This window comes from Neopelma chrysocephalum, unplaced genomic scaffold, assembly GCF_003984885.1.
Source record: "Neopelma chrysocephalum unplaced genomic scaffold, ASM398488v2 Primary Assembly neopelma1_44, whole genome shotgun sequence".
NCBI lineage: Eukaryota > Metazoa > Chordata > Aves > Passeriformes > Pipridae > Neopelma > Neopelma chrysocephalum.
Window position 1 is genome coordinate 11333201 of NW_020897703.1, and position 18221 is coordinate 11351421.

Genomic DNA, 18221 nt, shown 5'->3' on the forward strand with positions numbered 1-18221 from the left:
CTCTCTATCCTCATTTTATAGGAGAACACAATACAGTATATCAACCAGCTGAATTTCTTTCTCTGGAGCTGTCCAATGAGTCTAAGAAGGATTTCCTCTAGAATTTGCACAGCTCCTTTTACTTCTCTATGTTAGCATCTTTGCTGACTACACAAACATATGATTTTTATATAGATATATATATATATGTGCAAGTCATATTCATCTTTATAGCTTACTTGTCACATTGATCTTTCTTAGCTGCACCTAAAATCAAGACTGGTGATCAAAATCTTGTGGTTGATGTTGGGAAGCCTTTAACTATGACTGTCCCATATGATGCCTACCCAAGAGCAGAAGCTGAATGGTCAAAAGCAGGGGAAGGTCTGCCCACAACAACTGTTGATACAACAACTGACTGCACTACCTTCAAAATTTTTGAAGCAAAGAAATCAGATAAGGGAAGGTACAAGGTTGTGCTTCGAAACAAACATGGGCAGGCAGAAGCATTCATCAATGTAGAGGTCATTGGTAAGTACTTCTATTATTAAAACCCTGTTTAAATTTATTTCATAGAATCATAACTTTCACTTGCCCCTAGGGAGAAGCTTGGCCTCCTCTTCTCTAGCGGGGGGGGGGGGGGGGGCAATGCCCTGAAATACTGAAATATTATCATATCTTTATTAGATGTTCCAGGTCCAGTTAGAAACTTGGAAGTCGCTGAAACTTATGATGGTGAAGTTGGTCTTGCCTGGCAAGAACCAGAAAGTGATGGTGGAAGTAAAATCATAGGCTACGTTGTTGAAAGACGCGATATTAAGCGTAAAACCTGGATTACGGTCACAGATCGTGCTGAAAATTGTGAATACACTGTTACTGGACTTCAAAAAGGAGGAGTTGAGTATCTCTTCCGTGTTAGTGCACGCAACAGAGTGGGTACTGGTGAGCCAGTGGAAACAGACACACCTGTGGAAGCTAAGAGCAAATTTGGTGAGTAGAAGTTATCAAAAAATCAGTGTTTGACAGCAGTGTATAAAAAGCAGTAAAAACTCTAACAATGGGTAAAACCCACATACTTTGTTTTTCTTTTTTCTCCCTAAAATAAAATGCAGATGTTCCTGGTCCTCCTCAAAATGTAGAAGTTAGTGATGTGACCAGGTTTGGAGCCACACTTAGCTGGGAACCACCTGAGTATGATGGAGGATCTCCGATAACTGGCTATGTTATTGAACTGCGTAACAAAGGTTCCATCAGATGGGAGCCAACTATGACCACAGGAGCTGATGAACTCTCAGCTCTCCTGACTGATGTTGTGGAAAATGAAGAATATTTCTTCAGAGTAAGAGCTCAAAACATGGTTGGAGTTGGCAAACCAAGTCCTGCTACACGTGCAGTAAAAATTATGGACCCAATTGGTAAGTATGCAAAGTATGCGTGATTGTGATTGCAGTATGAGACAGGGACATTTTGGATGTTTATGCCATGAGTGCACAAAAGTTCAGTGGAGAAATGCATGTGCTGCAAATACTGTGTACAGCTAGATCTTGGCTACTTTTGCCTCCAAACAGGAGTACCTTGTTACCATTTGGTTCAGTAAGAACTCCAAATATTTTTGCTCTGAAGTTAGGATCCAACTCAGTTTAGAATTTTGGTTGAGAAAAAGCTATGCAAAGGCTTTAGAAACAGTACTGTAAGATACAAATAGCTAATTTGCAGAATGATACTTCTTTATCAGTGGCAAAAATGTATTTGTTGCAATTTTTTTTCAGAGAGACCAAGTCCTCCCATTAACCTTGAGCATTCAGATCAAACTAAGTCATCAGTTCAGCTCACATGGGAACCTCCTCTTGAAGATGGAGGAAGTCCAATCTTGGGCTATATTGTTGAAAGGCAAGAAGAAGGAACAGACAAGTGGATTCGTTGTAACCCAAAACTAGTACCTGCTCTTACTTTTAAGGTATGATGTCCTCTTCATCAACACTTAAAATGTATAGATCATATTTAATATGAGTTAGTAAAATATTATTTGTGCTTTTTAGGTAACTGGATTGAAACAAGGATCCAGTTATTACTACAGAGTCTCAGCAGAAAATGCAGCTGGTGTGTCTGACCCAGCAGAGGCTATTGGGCCGTTAACTGCAGATGATACTTTTGGTAAGCCATATGCTAGTTATTACAGACAATTAATCAGATAAGGCACATTATTAAAGAGCATCTTGTGGGTAATATGTGACGATTTTTCACCAGATAACTGTCACACCTTAGACATTCGAGTTTATGAGCCATTTCTCCTTCATTATGAATTCTTCAGATAATTATCTGTACTATTAGGTAGAGGCCTATTAGGTTGCCTGAGGAGGAAGGCACGACCTTTTGTCTCCTGACCGAGCTTTGTGGAAGATGGGAGATAACAGAAAGAGAGAAAGGCAGAGAAGACCTCTGGGGGAAAAAAATTAAACAATACATAGTTCTTGCATTAAAGGGAAATTAGATATCCTACTTGGTAATGCTAATCTCCCTTATCATCTTACATATTTCTAAAAAAAAAAAAAGGCATTTAGTTAGCACAGGTAGGCAGTGATAAGCCAAAGCTAGGCCTGGGCAGCTCCACCTTGAAAACTGAGATACAATCAGAATCAGCCTCTCAACACAACTATCATTACCCATATTCATAACAACAGAAAATATTTCATAGAATCCATTTTCCACTTTTTCCAGTTGAACCTACAATGGACCTAAGTGCATTTAAAGATGGGCTGGAAGTTATTGTTCCAGAGCCAATCAAGATCCGTGTTCCCATCACTGGCTATCCTGTTCCAACTGCCACCTGGTCTTTTGGTGACCAAGTCTTAGAAGAGGGTGATCGTGTAAAAATGAAGACCACTGCCTCCTTTGCAGAACTTGTAATTACTCCGAGTGAACGTCCAGACAAGGGAATTTATTACTTAACATTAGAAAATCCTGTGTCATCTGTTTCAGGAGAAATTAATGTTAATGTCATTGGTGAGTGGACATGTATATATTCTAGCAATAACATTCCATATTTTTCGTGCTAAAATCTAATTAGCTTAACAATGTGAAATCTCACAATATCCAGTAAAACAAGTACATTAAAATATAACTAAAAACTAGAAACCCATCCTCAAAAAAAGTCTTTTCTGGTTTTCAACCTTCTGGTTTTACTGTTTAAGGAAGAATGACTAACAAGACTAAGTCTTCTGGCAGATATATTACATAGACATCATCTATCAAACACCAATTACAAAATAATTAATGGAATTTCTATGGTTTCTAGCTCCTCCAAGTGCACCACAAGAACTTCAAGTTTTAGAAGTACTCAGGACTACAGTACAGTTGTCATGGGAACCTCCAGAAGATGATGGTGGAAGTCCAGTTACTGGCTATGTAATTGAAAAACGTGAAGTAAGCCGGAAAACATGGAGCAAAGTAAGTTCATTCTCTCTCATTTGAATTTCTATTGCTATATTATTTCCACATGTGCTACTGAGTTTTGTGTCTTATATTGGTAATCACTCTTTGGAAATAAATTTTAAAAACACATTGGAACCTTTCTGGTCTTCAGGTTATGGATCATATTGTTGACCATGAGTTCACTGTACCTGACCTCGCCCAAGGAAAAGAATATTTGTTTAGAGTTTCTGCATGCAATAAATGTGGCCCTGGAGAACCTGCATACATTGATGAACCTGTAAATATGTCAACACCAGCAAGTGAGCATATTGCTGCTAATTTTCTGTTTCTGAAATTTTACTGATTTTCTTCAAAATAAGATGTAAAAACAAAATATGTTTTAATTTTTAATAGCGGTACCTGACCCACCAGAAAATGTTAAATGGAGAAATCCAACATCAAAAGGAATCTTCCTAACCTGGGAGCCTCCAAAATCTGATGGTGGTGCCCGCATTAAGGGTTATCTGGTAGAAAAATCCCAACGTGGCACAGACAAGTGGGAGATATGTGGGGAGCCTGTTATTGAAACAAAGTAAGTAAATTGACATCAGTAGAAACATCTTTTCAACTAACTATGCCATCATCATCACTTTAAATATCTGATTTTTTTTTTTTTTAAACAGAATGGAAGTAACAAAGCTCCTGGAAGGAGAGTGGTATGCATATCGGGTTAAGGCTCTGAACAGAATAGGAGCCAGTAGGCCAAGCAAGCCAACTGATGATATTCAGGCCATTGATGCAAAAGGTAATTACTTCGCCTGCTGAATTACAATAGCTGCTTTCTTTTTACCAGTCTCTGAAATACTGTTTCTATATAAACATTTTTATTCTCTCCTAAATCAGAGGCTCCAGAAATTTTCTTAGATGTGAAGCTTCTTGCTGGACTTACTGTGAAAGCTGGAACTAAAATTGAGCTACCAGCTAAAGTAACTGGAAAGCCTGAGCCCCGGATTACTTGGACCAAGGCTGACAAAATTTTGAGACCTGACAACAGAATCACCATTGAAAGCCAGCCTAATCAGTCTACAGTGACCATTACAGACAGCAAAAGGAGTGACAGTGGAACCTATATTATAGAAGCTGTAAATTCCAGTGGACGTGCTACTGCTGTTGTTGAAGTGAATGTCCTCGGTATGCATGTATTCTATGTTGTTTATATGAATAATTAGTAATGTACTGAAGTATGCAAGCAGAAGATTAACTTTCACATCTTATCCTCTACAGATAAACCTGGTCCACCAGCTGCATTTGATGTATCAGAAATCACAAACGAATCCTGCCTTCTAACATGGAATCCTCCACGAGATGATGGGGGTTCTAAAATTACCAACTATGTCCTTGAGAAAAGACCTACAGACAGTGAAATATGGGATAAGTTGTCATCAACTATTAAGGATACAAAATTCAGAGCTACCAACTTAACTCCTCATAAAGAATATGTGTTCCGAGTCAGTGCTGAGAACATGTATGGTATTGGGGAGCCAGCACAGTGTAACCCCATCATTGCCAAATATTCATTTGGTTAGTTAATTAAATTAATGTTAAATTTTCATAATATTTTAATAGGGAGAAAAAAGCCCACATCTGATGGTTTTGGTTTTTTGTTTTGTTTTTGTTTTTAATTAATTAATTTATACAGATCCACCAGGCCCTCCAACAGGTCTCAAGCCTACAGAGGTCACTAAAGATTCAGTCACTTTAACATGGAATGAACCAGATGAAGATGGTGGCAGCCCCATAACTGGCTACTGGGTTGAAAGATACGATCCTGAGCAGGATAAATGGATAAAATGCAATAAAATGCCAGTGAAAGATACAACATTCAAGTAAGACTACAGTCAATTTAAGCTTAAATATGTCATAGAGACAGAAATAGTAGTCTTTTAAATAAGTTTTACATTGTTCTTACTCTTTTTTCCTAACTTCCATAAGTTTTGATTCAGCTACCATCTAGTGGCATACTTTTTTCATAATTAGTTTTAAAGAGAAATGTCTTTACAGCAGAGTTAGTTAAGTATTTTAATTTTTAAATGTTATACTTAATAATTTCTGTGCTATGTGATTATTCATAAGATATTCTAAAATAGCAGATATAGCCATCTCAAGTATCAAACCAAAAAATTGGGTTTTTTTCTGCTGGTACTCTAATTAACTAAAAAAATATAGAACATGCAAAAATGCAAGATGTTCTTATAATACTCATTTTTGTCCCATGATTCTCTATTTACTGTCGACAATATGCCTATTTCAAATGTTCAACATTTCATAAAACATCATTAGCAGTAATTTAGGTATTTTCAGATTTTCCAAGTAAACTGTGATATGAAGAATAGAGAGAATAATATTTTAAACATGAATTAATATCTAGCTTTGGTTTAATCAAGCTTAATTCTTATTTTCAGAGTTAAAGGTCTTACAAATAAGAAGAAGTATAAGTTCCGTGTCTTGGCAGAGAATCTTGCAGGACCTGGAAAACCAAGCAAGGAAACAGAGCCAATCTTAGTGAAAGATCCAATTGGTATAATAAACACATTTTTAATAGTTTAATTTAGCAACAACAACAAAAATTGTTTTCAATCACATAATTAATATTGAACTCTTGTCTAGATCCACCATGGCCTCCTGGAAAGCCCACTGTGAAAGATATTGGCAAGACGTCATTGACCCTGAACTGGACAAAGCCAGAACATGATGGAGGGGCAAAGATTGAATCTTACGTCATTGAGCTGTTAAAGACTGGAACAGATGAGTGGGTGAGAGTGGCTGAAGGAGTTCCCACAACTGAACACTTCCTGAAAGATCTTATGGAGAAACAAGAATATTCATTCCGTGTAAGAGCTGTGAACAAGGCTGGCGAGAGTGAGCCTAGTGAACCCAGTGACCCTGTGCTGTGCAAGGAGAGGCTCTGTGAGTACTGTTTCAGAATGTGCTCCTACTGCAAATAGACTGTTTCTGTCATTAAAAAAGCCCCATGTCTGCCTGTTTCCGTAGGTACCAAACAAACTATTTGAAAGCTTATGAAATATTAAAATTTGCCTTGCTTCAGCTCAGAAAATACAAAGTTTTAATACTTTAGGTGTATTCCCTGGCTTCCAAGATCTTTCATGGAAATTACAATGACCTGGTTTACCTTCTTTTTCTATTTTGCAGATCCTCCTTCACCACCTCGCTGGCTTGAAGTTATTAATATTACTAAAAACACAGCAGATCTTAAATGGACAGTACCAGAAAAAGATGGGGGTTCCCCAATTACCAACTACATTGTTGAGAAAAGAGATGTAAGGCGAAAAGGTTGGCAGACAGTTGATACAACAGTGAAAGATACCAAGTACACAGTGAGCCCGCTGACTGAAGGCTCATTGTATGTGTTCCGTGTGGCTGCTGAAAATGCCGTTGGACAGAGTGACTATTGTGAAATTGAAGACTCAGTGCTTGCTAAAGATACTTTCAGTAAGTTTTGATTTGCTTACTGAGTGATCAGTAGCTCATGTAAAATGAATTCCTAGTCTTCTAATGTGTGTCTTTTTTCTGTTTTAGCAACCCCAGGGCCTCCATATGCCCTGACAATAGTTGAAGTGAAAAAAGGTCATGTTGACTTGAAATGGGAACCACCTAAGAATGACGGTGGCAGACCGATTCAAAGGTAAGGTCATTTTAAGTTTGTGTAGGTTCCTATAGATGAAAATCTTTTAATGAATTAAGACATTTCTCTCAAAACGTTTAAATTTTAAATGGACAAATTTTGTATGAAAAAGGGGTAGATGGATGTAAGAGAAGCCATGTGGTCAAAGCAGTTAAGGGTTTGATTTTAAAATGTGGAAATTATGCAAATAAAATACGTAATGTGCATGGACAATGAATATGTGTCAACATCCTTAGACTTATCTGTGTAGCCACTTAGACTCATCTATCAAGTAATATTGTTGCATTTTCCTTCTGCTTAGTTTCTCCTTCAGACTGTATACACTCAGCTAAAATGAAGCCTCACCTCTTTTCTGTTCATTCTATTCTTTATAACAATTTTCAAACAGACTGTCTAAGTCTTCTAGGTTGTTTCTAACTTGTCTTTTAATTTGGTTTCTAAAGTATCTGTACTCTGAAATTCACCTTGAATGCCAGTTGGATTTTTCGTGTTTATATTTTGATTTTTCCTCTCAAGTTAAAGAAATAGACAAGTTCAGAGATCTGCCTGAAGCAACATAAGTCACTTAATTTGCATTACTGTGCCATAGCCTGTCCTAAGCAGAATTTTGATAGCTGAGTAATAATATCTACAAATATTCTCAATGGACTAACCACTGAGATCCAAACTAGCAAAGACACAAGTATAGCTTGGAGGTTCTTTTGCCTCTGTAGCTCTCTCAAATCTGAAAATACAGTTTAGTTCAGTTCTAAAACACAGAACACAGTTCAGGTATTGTCTTTCAGACCTGAGTTTGTCAGTGATGTCAGCCCTAATAGGGGCTGAGACCTACTAGGACTAAGTGACTAATGCGTGAAGAAAAGTTCATTGAATCTATCACTCATGACTCTCTTTGCTATTCACTGTCCAACCTCTTCTAATCTCTTTTTATCTATTTTTTTGAACAAGAAGTCTGAAGTGTTCCTTATTTCAAGTGCCTGATAGTATTTTCCCCAATTTATTCAGATATGTTATTGAAAAGAAAGAAAAACTGGCCACTCGCTGGGTAAAAGCTGGCAAGACAGCTGGTCCAGATTGCAATTTCAGAGTGACAGATGTCATTGAAGGTACAGATGTACAGTTCCAGGTTCGTGCAGAAAATGAAGCTGGTTGTGGTCATCCCAGTGAACCAACTGACCTCATTCATATTGAAGATCCAACAAGTAAGTAGTAGTAAAATATACAGTGTATGGATTATAGAAGTAGTGTACTGTGTGGAACAGATATTCTGAGAGAAAAATGACACAATAACTTTTCCATTTCTGCAGGCCCTCCTTCACCTCCTCAGGATTTACATGTCACAGATGCAGGCCGAAATCACATTTGCATTGCATGGAAACCTCCTGAGAAGAACGGTGGAAGTCCTATCATTGGGTATAATGTTGAGATGTGTGAAGCAGGAACAGAAAAATGGATGCGAATCAATTCTCGTCCAATAAAAGATTTAAAATGTAAAGTGGAGGAAGGTGTGGTTCCAGACAAGGAATATGTGCTAAGAGTCAGAGCTGTCAATGCTGTTGGAGCTAGTGAGCCATCAGACATCTCAGAAAAAGTCGTTGCCAAAGACCCAGACTGTAAGAATAGATTCCTTTTTTTCTTCAGATCTGCATAAGAAAAAAATGGTGTTTGGCAACTTTCTAGTAATATTATACTTACTTTTACAGGCAATCCAACCATTGATCTACAAACTCGTGACATTGTTGTTGTTAAAGGACAGAAATTAAGTATCCCTATACCCTTCAGAGCTGTTCCATCCCCAACTATAACATGGCACAAAGATGGCAAAGAGTTGAAAGCTGGTGACAGAACAACAATGAAGAGTGACTACACCTCTGCATTGCTCGAAGTCGTAGACAGTGTTCATGCTGATGCTGGTGTTTATACTATCACACTGGAGAATAAGCTGGCATCAACAACTGGCTCAGTCAATGTCAAAGTCATAGGTAACTAGATTCTTCCCTTCCAAGAAATATACTTATCTTCATTTGGGCCCTGCAGCTGACAGAAGAAAGGACTAGAAAGATATTTTTTCTGCCAGGTGGACAAATCACTTCAATTCAGACACATGTAGATTGTCATTAATGTTACAAAATCCCATGAAAAAACATTACCGCAAGTTGCTCTAACTATTCAGTGGCTCCTCAAAGCCCAATTATTTTGAATAATTATCATATAAATATAAAAATGTTTTAAGAATTCTGACTCTTTTTGGGAACAAATTCATATACATGGTGTGTAGTCAACATTTGTGGTCTTGGTCTGCTTTCTGCAAAGCAAAGACATGATTTCATATTTATATGAATACATTTTCCCATCTATTTAGTTAACTAATTTTTTATTCTTATTTAAAACAGGTCCACCTGGACAGTGTAAAGACATCAAGGCAAGCGAAGTAACTAAGAATTCTTGCAAAGTATCCTGGGAACCTCCAGACTTCGATGGCGGTACTCCTATTTTGCATTATGTTCTAGAACGCAGAGAAGCAGGTCGTAGAACATACATCCCAGTCATGTCTGGTGAAAATAAACTTTCATGGCAAGTCAAAGACCTTATCCCAAACTGCGAATATTACTTCCGTGTTAAAGCTGTCAATAAGATTGGAGGAGGCGATTATCTTGAACTAAGAAACCCAATCATTGCAGAAGACCCAAAACGTAAGTTTGTCTTATTATCAAATAATCTAGGAAATTGAATTTTAACTAATATCTTCATCCTTTCTTTTCTCATATGACCTTTCTTTTGATCTACTCTTCTACAGAGCCTCCAGATCCACCTGTTGACCTTGAGGTCCATAATCCAACATCAAAATCAGTAACACTTACATGGAAACCACCCCTGTTTGATGGTGGAAGCAAAATTATGGGCTATATAATAGAAAAGCTTGCGAAGGGCAAAGAGAGGTGGGAGAGATGCAATGACTATCTGGTACCCTTACTAACTTATCCAGTGAAAGGCCTCGAGGAAGGAAAGGAATATCAGTTTCGTGTTCGTGCTGAGAATGCTGCTGGCATCAGTGAGCCTTCTCGGATTACTCCTTTCGTGAAAGCTGTGGATCCTATTGGTATGAATTAATAATTTGAATGTTTGTATTCATTGTATTGCCATACATCCTCAAACATATTGGAAGATTCTACGCTCTATTTATCATTCTCTGTTATTACAGAGGCTCCAAAAGTCTTCCTTGCTGCAAACCTACAGTCTGGCCTTGAAGTGAAAAGAGGTGATGAGATCATACTTGAGGCACATATTTCAGGGTCACCTTACCCATCTATCACTTGGCTGAGGAATGATGAAATTGTCAGACCAGAGGATATCAAAAAGAGAATAACAACACCAAAGAAGAAGGGTGAAGCTGAAGAAGAGAAACCTTTCCAGCTGTCACTGCCAGAACGTTTGAGCGTTGACAACCATAAAGAAGGGGAGTCTGTACTATCAATTCGTGACTCCATCAGAGCTGACCATGGCACATTTACAATTAAAGTAGAAAATGATCATGGTGTTGCAAAAGCCTCATGTGAAGTCAATGTGTTAGGTATGTAAAGAATGTTCTTAAAACACCTAGTTGTTCAGAGTATTGGGTAAGAAGTGCAAATGATGAGTACTGATCATTTTTCTCGGTTTACTGACAGATATACCTGGGCCTCCAGTCAACTTTGTATTTGAAGATATAAGGAAAAATTCTGTTATATGCAAGTGGGAACCTCCTCTTGATGATGGTGGAAGTGAAATCCTAAACTATGTACTGGAAAAGAAAGACAATACAAAAGCTGAAATGGGCTGGGTCACTGTCAATGCAACACTCAGGCATTGCAAATTCCATGTTACAAAACTGATTGAAGGAAAAGAATATCTCTTCCGTGTATTTGCTGAAAATAGAGTTGGAGCAGGGCCACCATGTGTTTCAAAACCAATGACAGCTAAAGATCCTTTCTGTAAGTTTTAATTTTGAAATACAACTTTTTCAGAAAACCAGTGTAAAACTACAGACTCTCACAATACTCAGCTTCATCTAGGTGAATGTTTCCCAGAAAAAAATTGAGCAATGTGATATTTATTGCACATTGAAATAGAGAGAACTATTGAAAATATTAAAGATTTAAGAGTGACAATCACTGTCATAAAACTTTACACTTAAAACAATTACCTTCTGAATAGTGGCATTCTCTATGTTTAATAGATGAGTATTCTTACCAAAAGAGAGAACTACTGCAAGTTTGATTACTGATTGCTGTTAGAATTCAAAGTTTCTAAGAAAAAGAGCAGAAAAACTATTAATTACTTAAAATTAGTAATTTCTTATATCTTAGTTCACTCTTAGCTTTGAGTAAACTCTGAAGAGACAGCAATGATGACAAAACAACAATTTTTTTTTCAGCTCCACCAGATGCACCTAATAAGCCTGATGTGGAAGATGTTACCAGCAACAGTATGCTGGTTAAGTGGAATGAACCAAAAGATAATGGCAGCCCTATCATAGGATATTGGATTGAAAAACGTGAAATTAATAGTACTCATTGGGCTCGGGTCAACAGAAGCCTTGTGAATGCTCTGGAAGTAAAAGTTGAAGGACTACTGGAAGGTTTAACTTATATCTTTAGAGTATGTGCTGAAAATGCAGCTGGCCCTGGTAAATTTAGTCCACCATCAGATCCAAAAACTGCACAGGACCCAATAAGTAAGTATCTTAGCAGAAGCTAACAGCATACAGGTGACAAAATAGTATTCATAGCCTTTAACTTTGATTTACACTTATTTATTTGTAGTGCCACCTGGTCCACCAGTTCCAAGGGTTGCTGATACAAGTGCAACTTCTATTGAGCTAGAATGGGAACCTCCTGTGTATAATGGTGGTGGAGATATCACTGGTTACCATGTGTACAAACAACTGATGGGAGTAAAGGAGTGGTCACGTTGTACAGAGAAACCCATTAAGGTTCGACAGTACACTGTTACAGAAGTCAGAGAAGGTGCAGACTATAAACTCCGTGTTACTGCTCTCAATGCAGCTGGTGAAGGACCACCTGGTGAAACCGAACCCACAACAGTTGCAGAACCTAAAGGTATTGCAATTGTATCACTTTCAAGAAATGTCCAGCTGCTTAAAAGGTGAGTTTGAATCCCTCCCTTCAGCTAATGACATGTTTCTCTCTCTTCCGCAGAGCCTCCCACTGTTGAGCTAGATGTTTCTGTCAAAGCAGGCATTCAGATCATGGCTGGGCAAACTATTAAAATTCCTGCCATTGTGACAGGACGTCCTACTCCCACCATTGCTTGGACTGTGGAGGACGGTGAACTAGACAAAGATCGAGTTGTTATTGAAAATGTTGGCACAAAATCTGAGTTAACCATTAAGAATGCATTGAGAAAAGACCATGGAAGATATGTAATTACTGCTACCAATAGCAGTGGTTCGAAATCTGCAGGAACCAGAGTAGAAGTATTTGGTAAGAAAAATATTTTCTCAAATCAACTAAGCATTTCTTTTGGTTAGTATGGGCCTTACCGTATTTGTTTGATTTTGTTTTTCAGATGTTCCCGGACCAGTCCTTGACCTAAAGCCAGTGGTCACAAACAGAAAGATGTGTTTGCTTAACTGGTCTGATCCTGAAGATGATGGCGGCAGTGATATCACAGGCTTCATTGTTGAACGGAAGGATGCCAAAATGCATACATGGAGACTAGCTGTAGACACAGAAAGATCTAAATGTGATATTACAGGTCTACTTGAAGGGCAGGAATATAAATTCCGTGTTAGTGCCAAGAACAAATTTGGTACCGGTCCACCTGTTGAAATAGGGCCCATTCTTGCAGTTGACCCATTAGGTAAGATGACTAACTTTATGAGATTTAAAAAAAAAAAGTTAATAAACCAATATTGTTGTGTGAATTGCTTTCCATACAGAAATTGTATTTACTTTTCAATTACATGGATAGGCATCTGCCTTAGATCAGTTACTTCAGTCAGATGTCTAAATCACTTCTGTGAAACTACTATGGTTCTTTATGTATCGTGCCTACTGAGACACTACTTATTACCTTTTCCTCCACATACATGAGAAACTTTATACTAGCCATAATTATACTCAGATTCTTTGCATACAAAAGCTGTAGTTTTAAAAACCTAGAGCTACTGCATTTATACAATTTAAAATTATCTGATTTTTTTTCATTATAATTTGTCTGTGTTAATAGGTCCTCCAACGGCACCTGAGAGGTTCATGTACACAGAGCGAACAAAATCAACCATTACACTTGATTGGAAGCCTCCACGCAGTGATGGTGGCAGTCCCATCTTAGGATATATTGTTGAGAAGAGGAGACATGATTCAAAAGATTATGAAAGAGTTAATGCAAGGCTCTGTCCAAAAACGTCTCTTCTCGTTGAAAAACTCGATGAACTTCATATGTATGAATTCCGTGTCAAAGCTGTCAATGAAATTGGAGAAAGTGAACCATCATTGCCCCTCAATGTAGTCATACAAGATGATGAAGGTATATCTGCTTTAAAGAAATCCATATAAATATTTTCAGAACATTTCAAGGCAATTTCTGTTTCATCTCCATCTTCACTCTGTCATTTTTCTTCTTGTTTTCAGTACCTCCAACTGTTACATTGCGCTTGGCTGTGAGAGGAGATACTATCAAAGTCAAGGCAGGAGAACCAGTTAATATTCCTGCTGATGTGACAGGTCTTCCAATGCCAAAGATTGAATGGGACAAGAATGAAGTTTTAATTGACCAAACATCTGATGCACTTAAGATAACCAAGGAAGAAGTATCTAGAAGTGCGGCAAAAACTGAACTTATCCTGCCTGCAACAGTGAGGAATGATAAAGGCACTTACACTGTGAGAGCTTCCAATCGTCTTGGCACTGCATTTCGCAATGTGCACGTCGAAGTGTATGGTAAGGATGCAACATTTTAAAAAAATGACTGCTAATAAAATACTTTTGCCTTTTTCTTAATGTAGTTCTGTGTTCTATTGCTTTCATACAGATCGTCCTTCTCCACCAAGAAATCTTACTGTTTCTGATATTAAAGCAGAATCGTGCTATTTAACTTGGGATGCACCTCTTGATAATGGTGGTAGTGAAATTACCCATTACATTATTGAGAAACGTGATGCTAGTAAGAAGAAATCTGAGTGGGAGGAAGTCTCTACAGGCGCTGTTGAGAGAAGATTTGGGGTAATTTATGAAAACATTATTACATACTTTAGTATGCCTAAAAAATAACATTATTACATATCTAATGAAATCTGCTACTTGCATTGACACCTGTGTTCATGCTCCATTTGGACGCCAGAATTACTGGATGAATGGCCAGTATTTGTATTGGCCATCCATGTATCTGTGTTATCCCTCATGTGACAAAACACAAGAAATTTTTCGCTATTGCTACTTAACTTCAGCTGAGCTAGAAGATATCTTCCTTTCCATTTTCCAGCATTATTCAATTTTACCAACTGCAAAAACAAATATGATGACATTTTTATTTATGTTTGGTCCTATGCACATAAAATAAGAATATCCTTAGGACGTCATATGTAGCTGTGTAGTAATAAACAGAGGTATGTCAATGAGATTCCAAGACAGAATTTGAAGTGAAAATCACTGCATATCTCCAAATAAGTTTATTCCAAAAGTAGCCCAGTATTGATTTAAATCTTATTTTTCAGGTATGGAATCTTGCAACAGGTGAAAAATACCAATTTAGAGTCCGAGCTGTAAACAAATATGGAATAAGTGATGAATGCCTCTCAGAAAAAGTTGTTATTAAGGATCCCTATGGCCTTCCTGGACCTCCTGGAAAGCCAAAAGTTTTAGATCGCACCAGATCATCTATGCTCGTGACTTGGGAGCCTCCTTTGGACAATGGTGGCAGCCCAATAACTGGCTATTGGTTGGAGAAGAGAGAAGTGGGAGGCGTCTACTGGGCACGTGTCAACAGGGCTCCAGTAACAAAACCATCAGTAAAAGGTCTACAGCACAATGTGCTTCGTTTGATTGAAGGTGTTGAGTACCAGTTCAGAGTTATGGCTGAAAATCTTGCTGGAATTGGCCCTCCCAGTGAACCATCAGATCCAGCCTTAGCAGCAGATCCCATATGTAAGTATATCATTTGTATGACTATGTTAAAGGACTCTATCACACCAGAACAAAAAATGTGCTACTATTTTTTATTTTTCATTTAGTGCAATTAATCAAATGTTTTGTTTTCATTAAACCAAAAAGAATATATTGACACAAATAGTTTGCTGATTTGGTGGTTTTCACCATTTTAAAAATAATTAACTGTAATTTAATTTTTTATCTCTTTTATGTACCTAGTTCTCTGATTACACCAATGCAGACATTGCCAAATAAACTTTAGATCAGAATCATATTTTTATATTATTTTTTTACTTAATTTTTAAAGAGTTTGATATTTATGCCTTGTACCTTAAGTATCTCTTAATAATATATGTTATATATGCAATTAGTACGCATGGTCTACGGTTATACACTCCATGTATGAGAGAAGAAAATTAAAATACTTGCATTTTTCTAGAAACTATTCAGAAAAATATAGGAAGACACTAACTCTCAGGTAATTTTTACTTATTCTCGTTTTGTAAGTTGTTCCTGGTCCACCATCTTGCCCAGAGGTCAAAGACAAAACAAAATCATCTGTAGCTCTTGCATGGAAGCCTCCTCAAAAGGATGGTGGGAGTCCTATTAAAGGATATATCGTTGAAATGCAAGATGAAGGTAGTACTGACTGGAAGAAGGTGAATGAAGGAGACAAACTCTTCCCTACTTGTGAATGCGTTATCCCCAACTTGAAAGAGCTCAGAAAATACCGATTTAGGGTGAAAGCTGTAAATGCTGCTGGAGAATCAGAACCAAGTCCTGCAACATCAGAAATACCTATCCAAGATATTCTAGGTGGGTGTTCTGGGAGCTGATTTAGGTATTTCTATCTAAATGCCACTTACTGCTGTGAATGTTCAAGCAGGATGGCAAACAAGTCAAACAGAATAAACAATTATGCAAAAATTTAACAAAAGATTGACACACATTTTTGAAAGTGTCATGATGACTATTACCAGAGCATGATCTATTAGAAAATTGATAAGCAACTACAGTCATACTAAGGAAACACTCTGTATTTTATGAAGAAATTATTTATTACTGCAACAAGTTTTTCTATTTGTATACTTCCCCAGTTTCCATTTTGCACACCCAACCTTTCTCACATAAACATGCATTCTACATGTTTCAGGGGGCTTTCAGCTCTATGCTGACAGAAGTATCCTTTGAGTAGCTCTTAAAATTTATATATTTAAATATTTTTGCAGAGGAACCAGAAATCTTCCTTGATATTGGAGCACAGGATTTGCTCTCTTGTCGTGCTGGCACAACAATTAAAATCCCAGCTGTTATCAAGGGTCGTCCAGTTCCAAAAACATTTTGGGAGTATGAAGGAAAAGCAAAAACAGCAGCAAAGGTTAGTAAAAGAAATAGCTTTTTTTCTACACTCGTTTCCAGACATTTAAGCCTATTCCCTTTTATATTTAAATCATTTCCCTTTGTTTATAGGAGGGAGGTCATAATGTACCTGAAGAAGCTCAGGTAAAGCAAACAATTTTTTTAATGTCAGCATTGTTGCATTTTTCAAACATTAAAATATTTAAAGTTGATTTATAACTTCTCTTTCTTCTAATAATACACAGGTGGAAGCAACTGATACACGTTCAGAGATTATCATCCCTGAGTGCAACAGAAGTCATTCTGGACGATACAGTATTACAGCCAAGAATAAAGCAGGACAAAAAACAGTCCATGTCAGAGTCAATGTGCTTGGTATGACTTGTATATATTGAAGTATTCAAATACTAGGTTTTACTCTTATTTTTCTACATCCTTATGTAAAATTGTGTCTGTTTTGCTTTTATCTTAACAGATGTCCCCGGTCCACCAAAAGACCTAAAAGTAAGTGATATCACAAGAGGTAGCTGTAAACTTTCATGGAAGATGCCAGATGATGATGGTGGAGACAGAATCAGAGGCTATGTTATAGAAAAAAGAACTATTGATGGGAAGGCCTGGACTAAAGTCAATGCAAACTGTGGCAGTACCTCCTTTGTTGTACCTGATCTCATATCTGGCCAAGAGTATTTCTTCCGGGTACGTGCAGAAAACCGTTTTGGTGTTGGCCCTCCTGTAGAAACCATCCAACGGACCACAGCCAGGGATCCAATCCGTAAGTAAAATTAAATTCAAACAAATCCTTTAAAACCAGATGTTACCGTAGAGTGGATTTATTCACATTTCTGTTTTGGTTGTGAAGATCCTCCTGATCCGCCTATTAAACTAAGGATTGACCTCGTAACCAAGAACACAGTGAGCTTGAAGTGGAAACCACCAAAGAATGATGGTGGAGCTCCAGTTACACATTATAATGTTGAATGTCTCCGCTGGGATCGTACTGGAGAAGTGAAAGAGTCTTGGAAGCAATGCAACAGACGTGATGTGGAAGAAACAAAGTTTACTGTTGAGGATCTTGTAGAAGGTGGAGAATATGAATTCAGAGTCAAAGCTGTAAATATAGCAGGTCCTAGCAGACCATCAGCCACTGTTGGCCCACTTGTTGTCAAAGACCAGACCTGTAAGTACTAACTGATACCAGTAAATACAAATTTCATTTTAAAATTATGAACTATTTTTTTATGTTATTTTTAACATTTCATTGTAGGTCCACCATCTATTGAGCTCAAAGAATTTATGGAGGTTGAAGAAGGAACGGATGTTAAAATTGTGGCCAAGATAAAGGGTGTGCCCTTCCCTACATTAACATGGCTAAAAGCCTCTCCAAAGAAACCAGATGACAAATCCCCAGTGCTCTATGATCAACATGTCAACAAGATTGTTGATGAAGATACTTGCACTTTATTAATTCAACAGTCTCGGAGAAATGATACAGGCTTATATACTATAACAGCTGTAAATAATCTGGGAACTGCTTCAAAGGAGATGAGGCTCAATGTCCTGGGTAGATATCAAGAACTCTTATACATTACAGAAATTGATAGCATTCATTTGATACT

At 37.5% G+C, this 18221-nt stretch overlaps 1 protein-coding gene across 1 annotated transcript in view; it reads left to right on the forward strand.

Moving 5' to 3' along the window:
- The window catches only part of TTN (titin), a 237364-nt gene that overhangs the window by 151541 nt on the left and 67602 nt on the right, over positions 1-18221 (forward strand). The window contains exons 191-229 of the mRNA XM_027678451.1: positions 241-510; positions 667-969; positions 1092-1394; positions 1749-1936; positions 2019-2133; positions 2698-2982; positions 3275-3426; positions 3563-3710; positions 3805-3982; positions 4074-4195; positions 4294-4581; positions 4675-4971; positions 5090-5276; positions 5853-5968; positions 6058-6357; positions 6601-6900; positions 6988-7093; positions 8099-8295; positions 8401-8706; positions 8797-9075; positions 9487-9786; positions 9891-10193; positions 10296-10664; positions 10762-11064; positions 11508-11807; positions 11896-12192; positions 12292-12576; positions 12662-12955; positions 13325-13624; positions 13729-14037; positions 14129-14319; positions 14811-15240; positions 15751-16059; positions 16473-16621; positions 16714-16746; positions 16848-16977; positions 17078-17377; positions 17465-17782; positions 17870-18166. Coding sequence (XP_027534252.1) covers positions 241-510; positions 667-969; positions 1092-1394; positions 1749-1936; positions 2019-2133; positions 2698-2982; positions 3275-3426; positions 3563-3710; positions 3805-3982; positions 4074-4195; positions 4294-4581; positions 4675-4971; positions 5090-5276; positions 5853-5968; positions 6058-6357; positions 6601-6900; positions 6988-7093; positions 8099-8295; positions 8401-8706; positions 8797-9075; positions 9487-9786; positions 9891-10193; positions 10296-10664; positions 10762-11064; positions 11508-11807; positions 11896-12192; positions 12292-12576; positions 12662-12955; positions 13325-13624; positions 13729-14037; positions 14129-14319; positions 14811-15240; positions 15751-16059; positions 16473-16621; positions 16714-16746; positions 16848-16977; positions 17078-17377; positions 17465-17782; positions 17870-18166 — 9657 coding nt within the window. The remainder of the gene's footprint in view (positions 1-240; positions 511-666; positions 970-1091; positions 1395-1748; positions 1937-2018; positions 2134-2697; positions 2983-3274; positions 3427-3562; positions 3711-3804; positions 3983-4073; positions 4196-4293; positions 4582-4674; positions 4972-5089; positions 5277-5852; positions 5969-6057; positions 6358-6600; positions 6901-6987; positions 7094-8098; positions 8296-8400; positions 8707-8796; positions 9076-9486; positions 9787-9890; positions 10194-10295; positions 10665-10761; positions 11065-11507; positions 11808-11895; positions 12193-12291; positions 12577-12661; positions 12956-13324; positions 13625-13728; positions 14038-14128; positions 14320-14810; positions 15241-15750; positions 16060-16472; positions 16622-16713; positions 16747-16847; positions 16978-17077; positions 17378-17464; positions 17783-17869; positions 18167-18221) is intronic.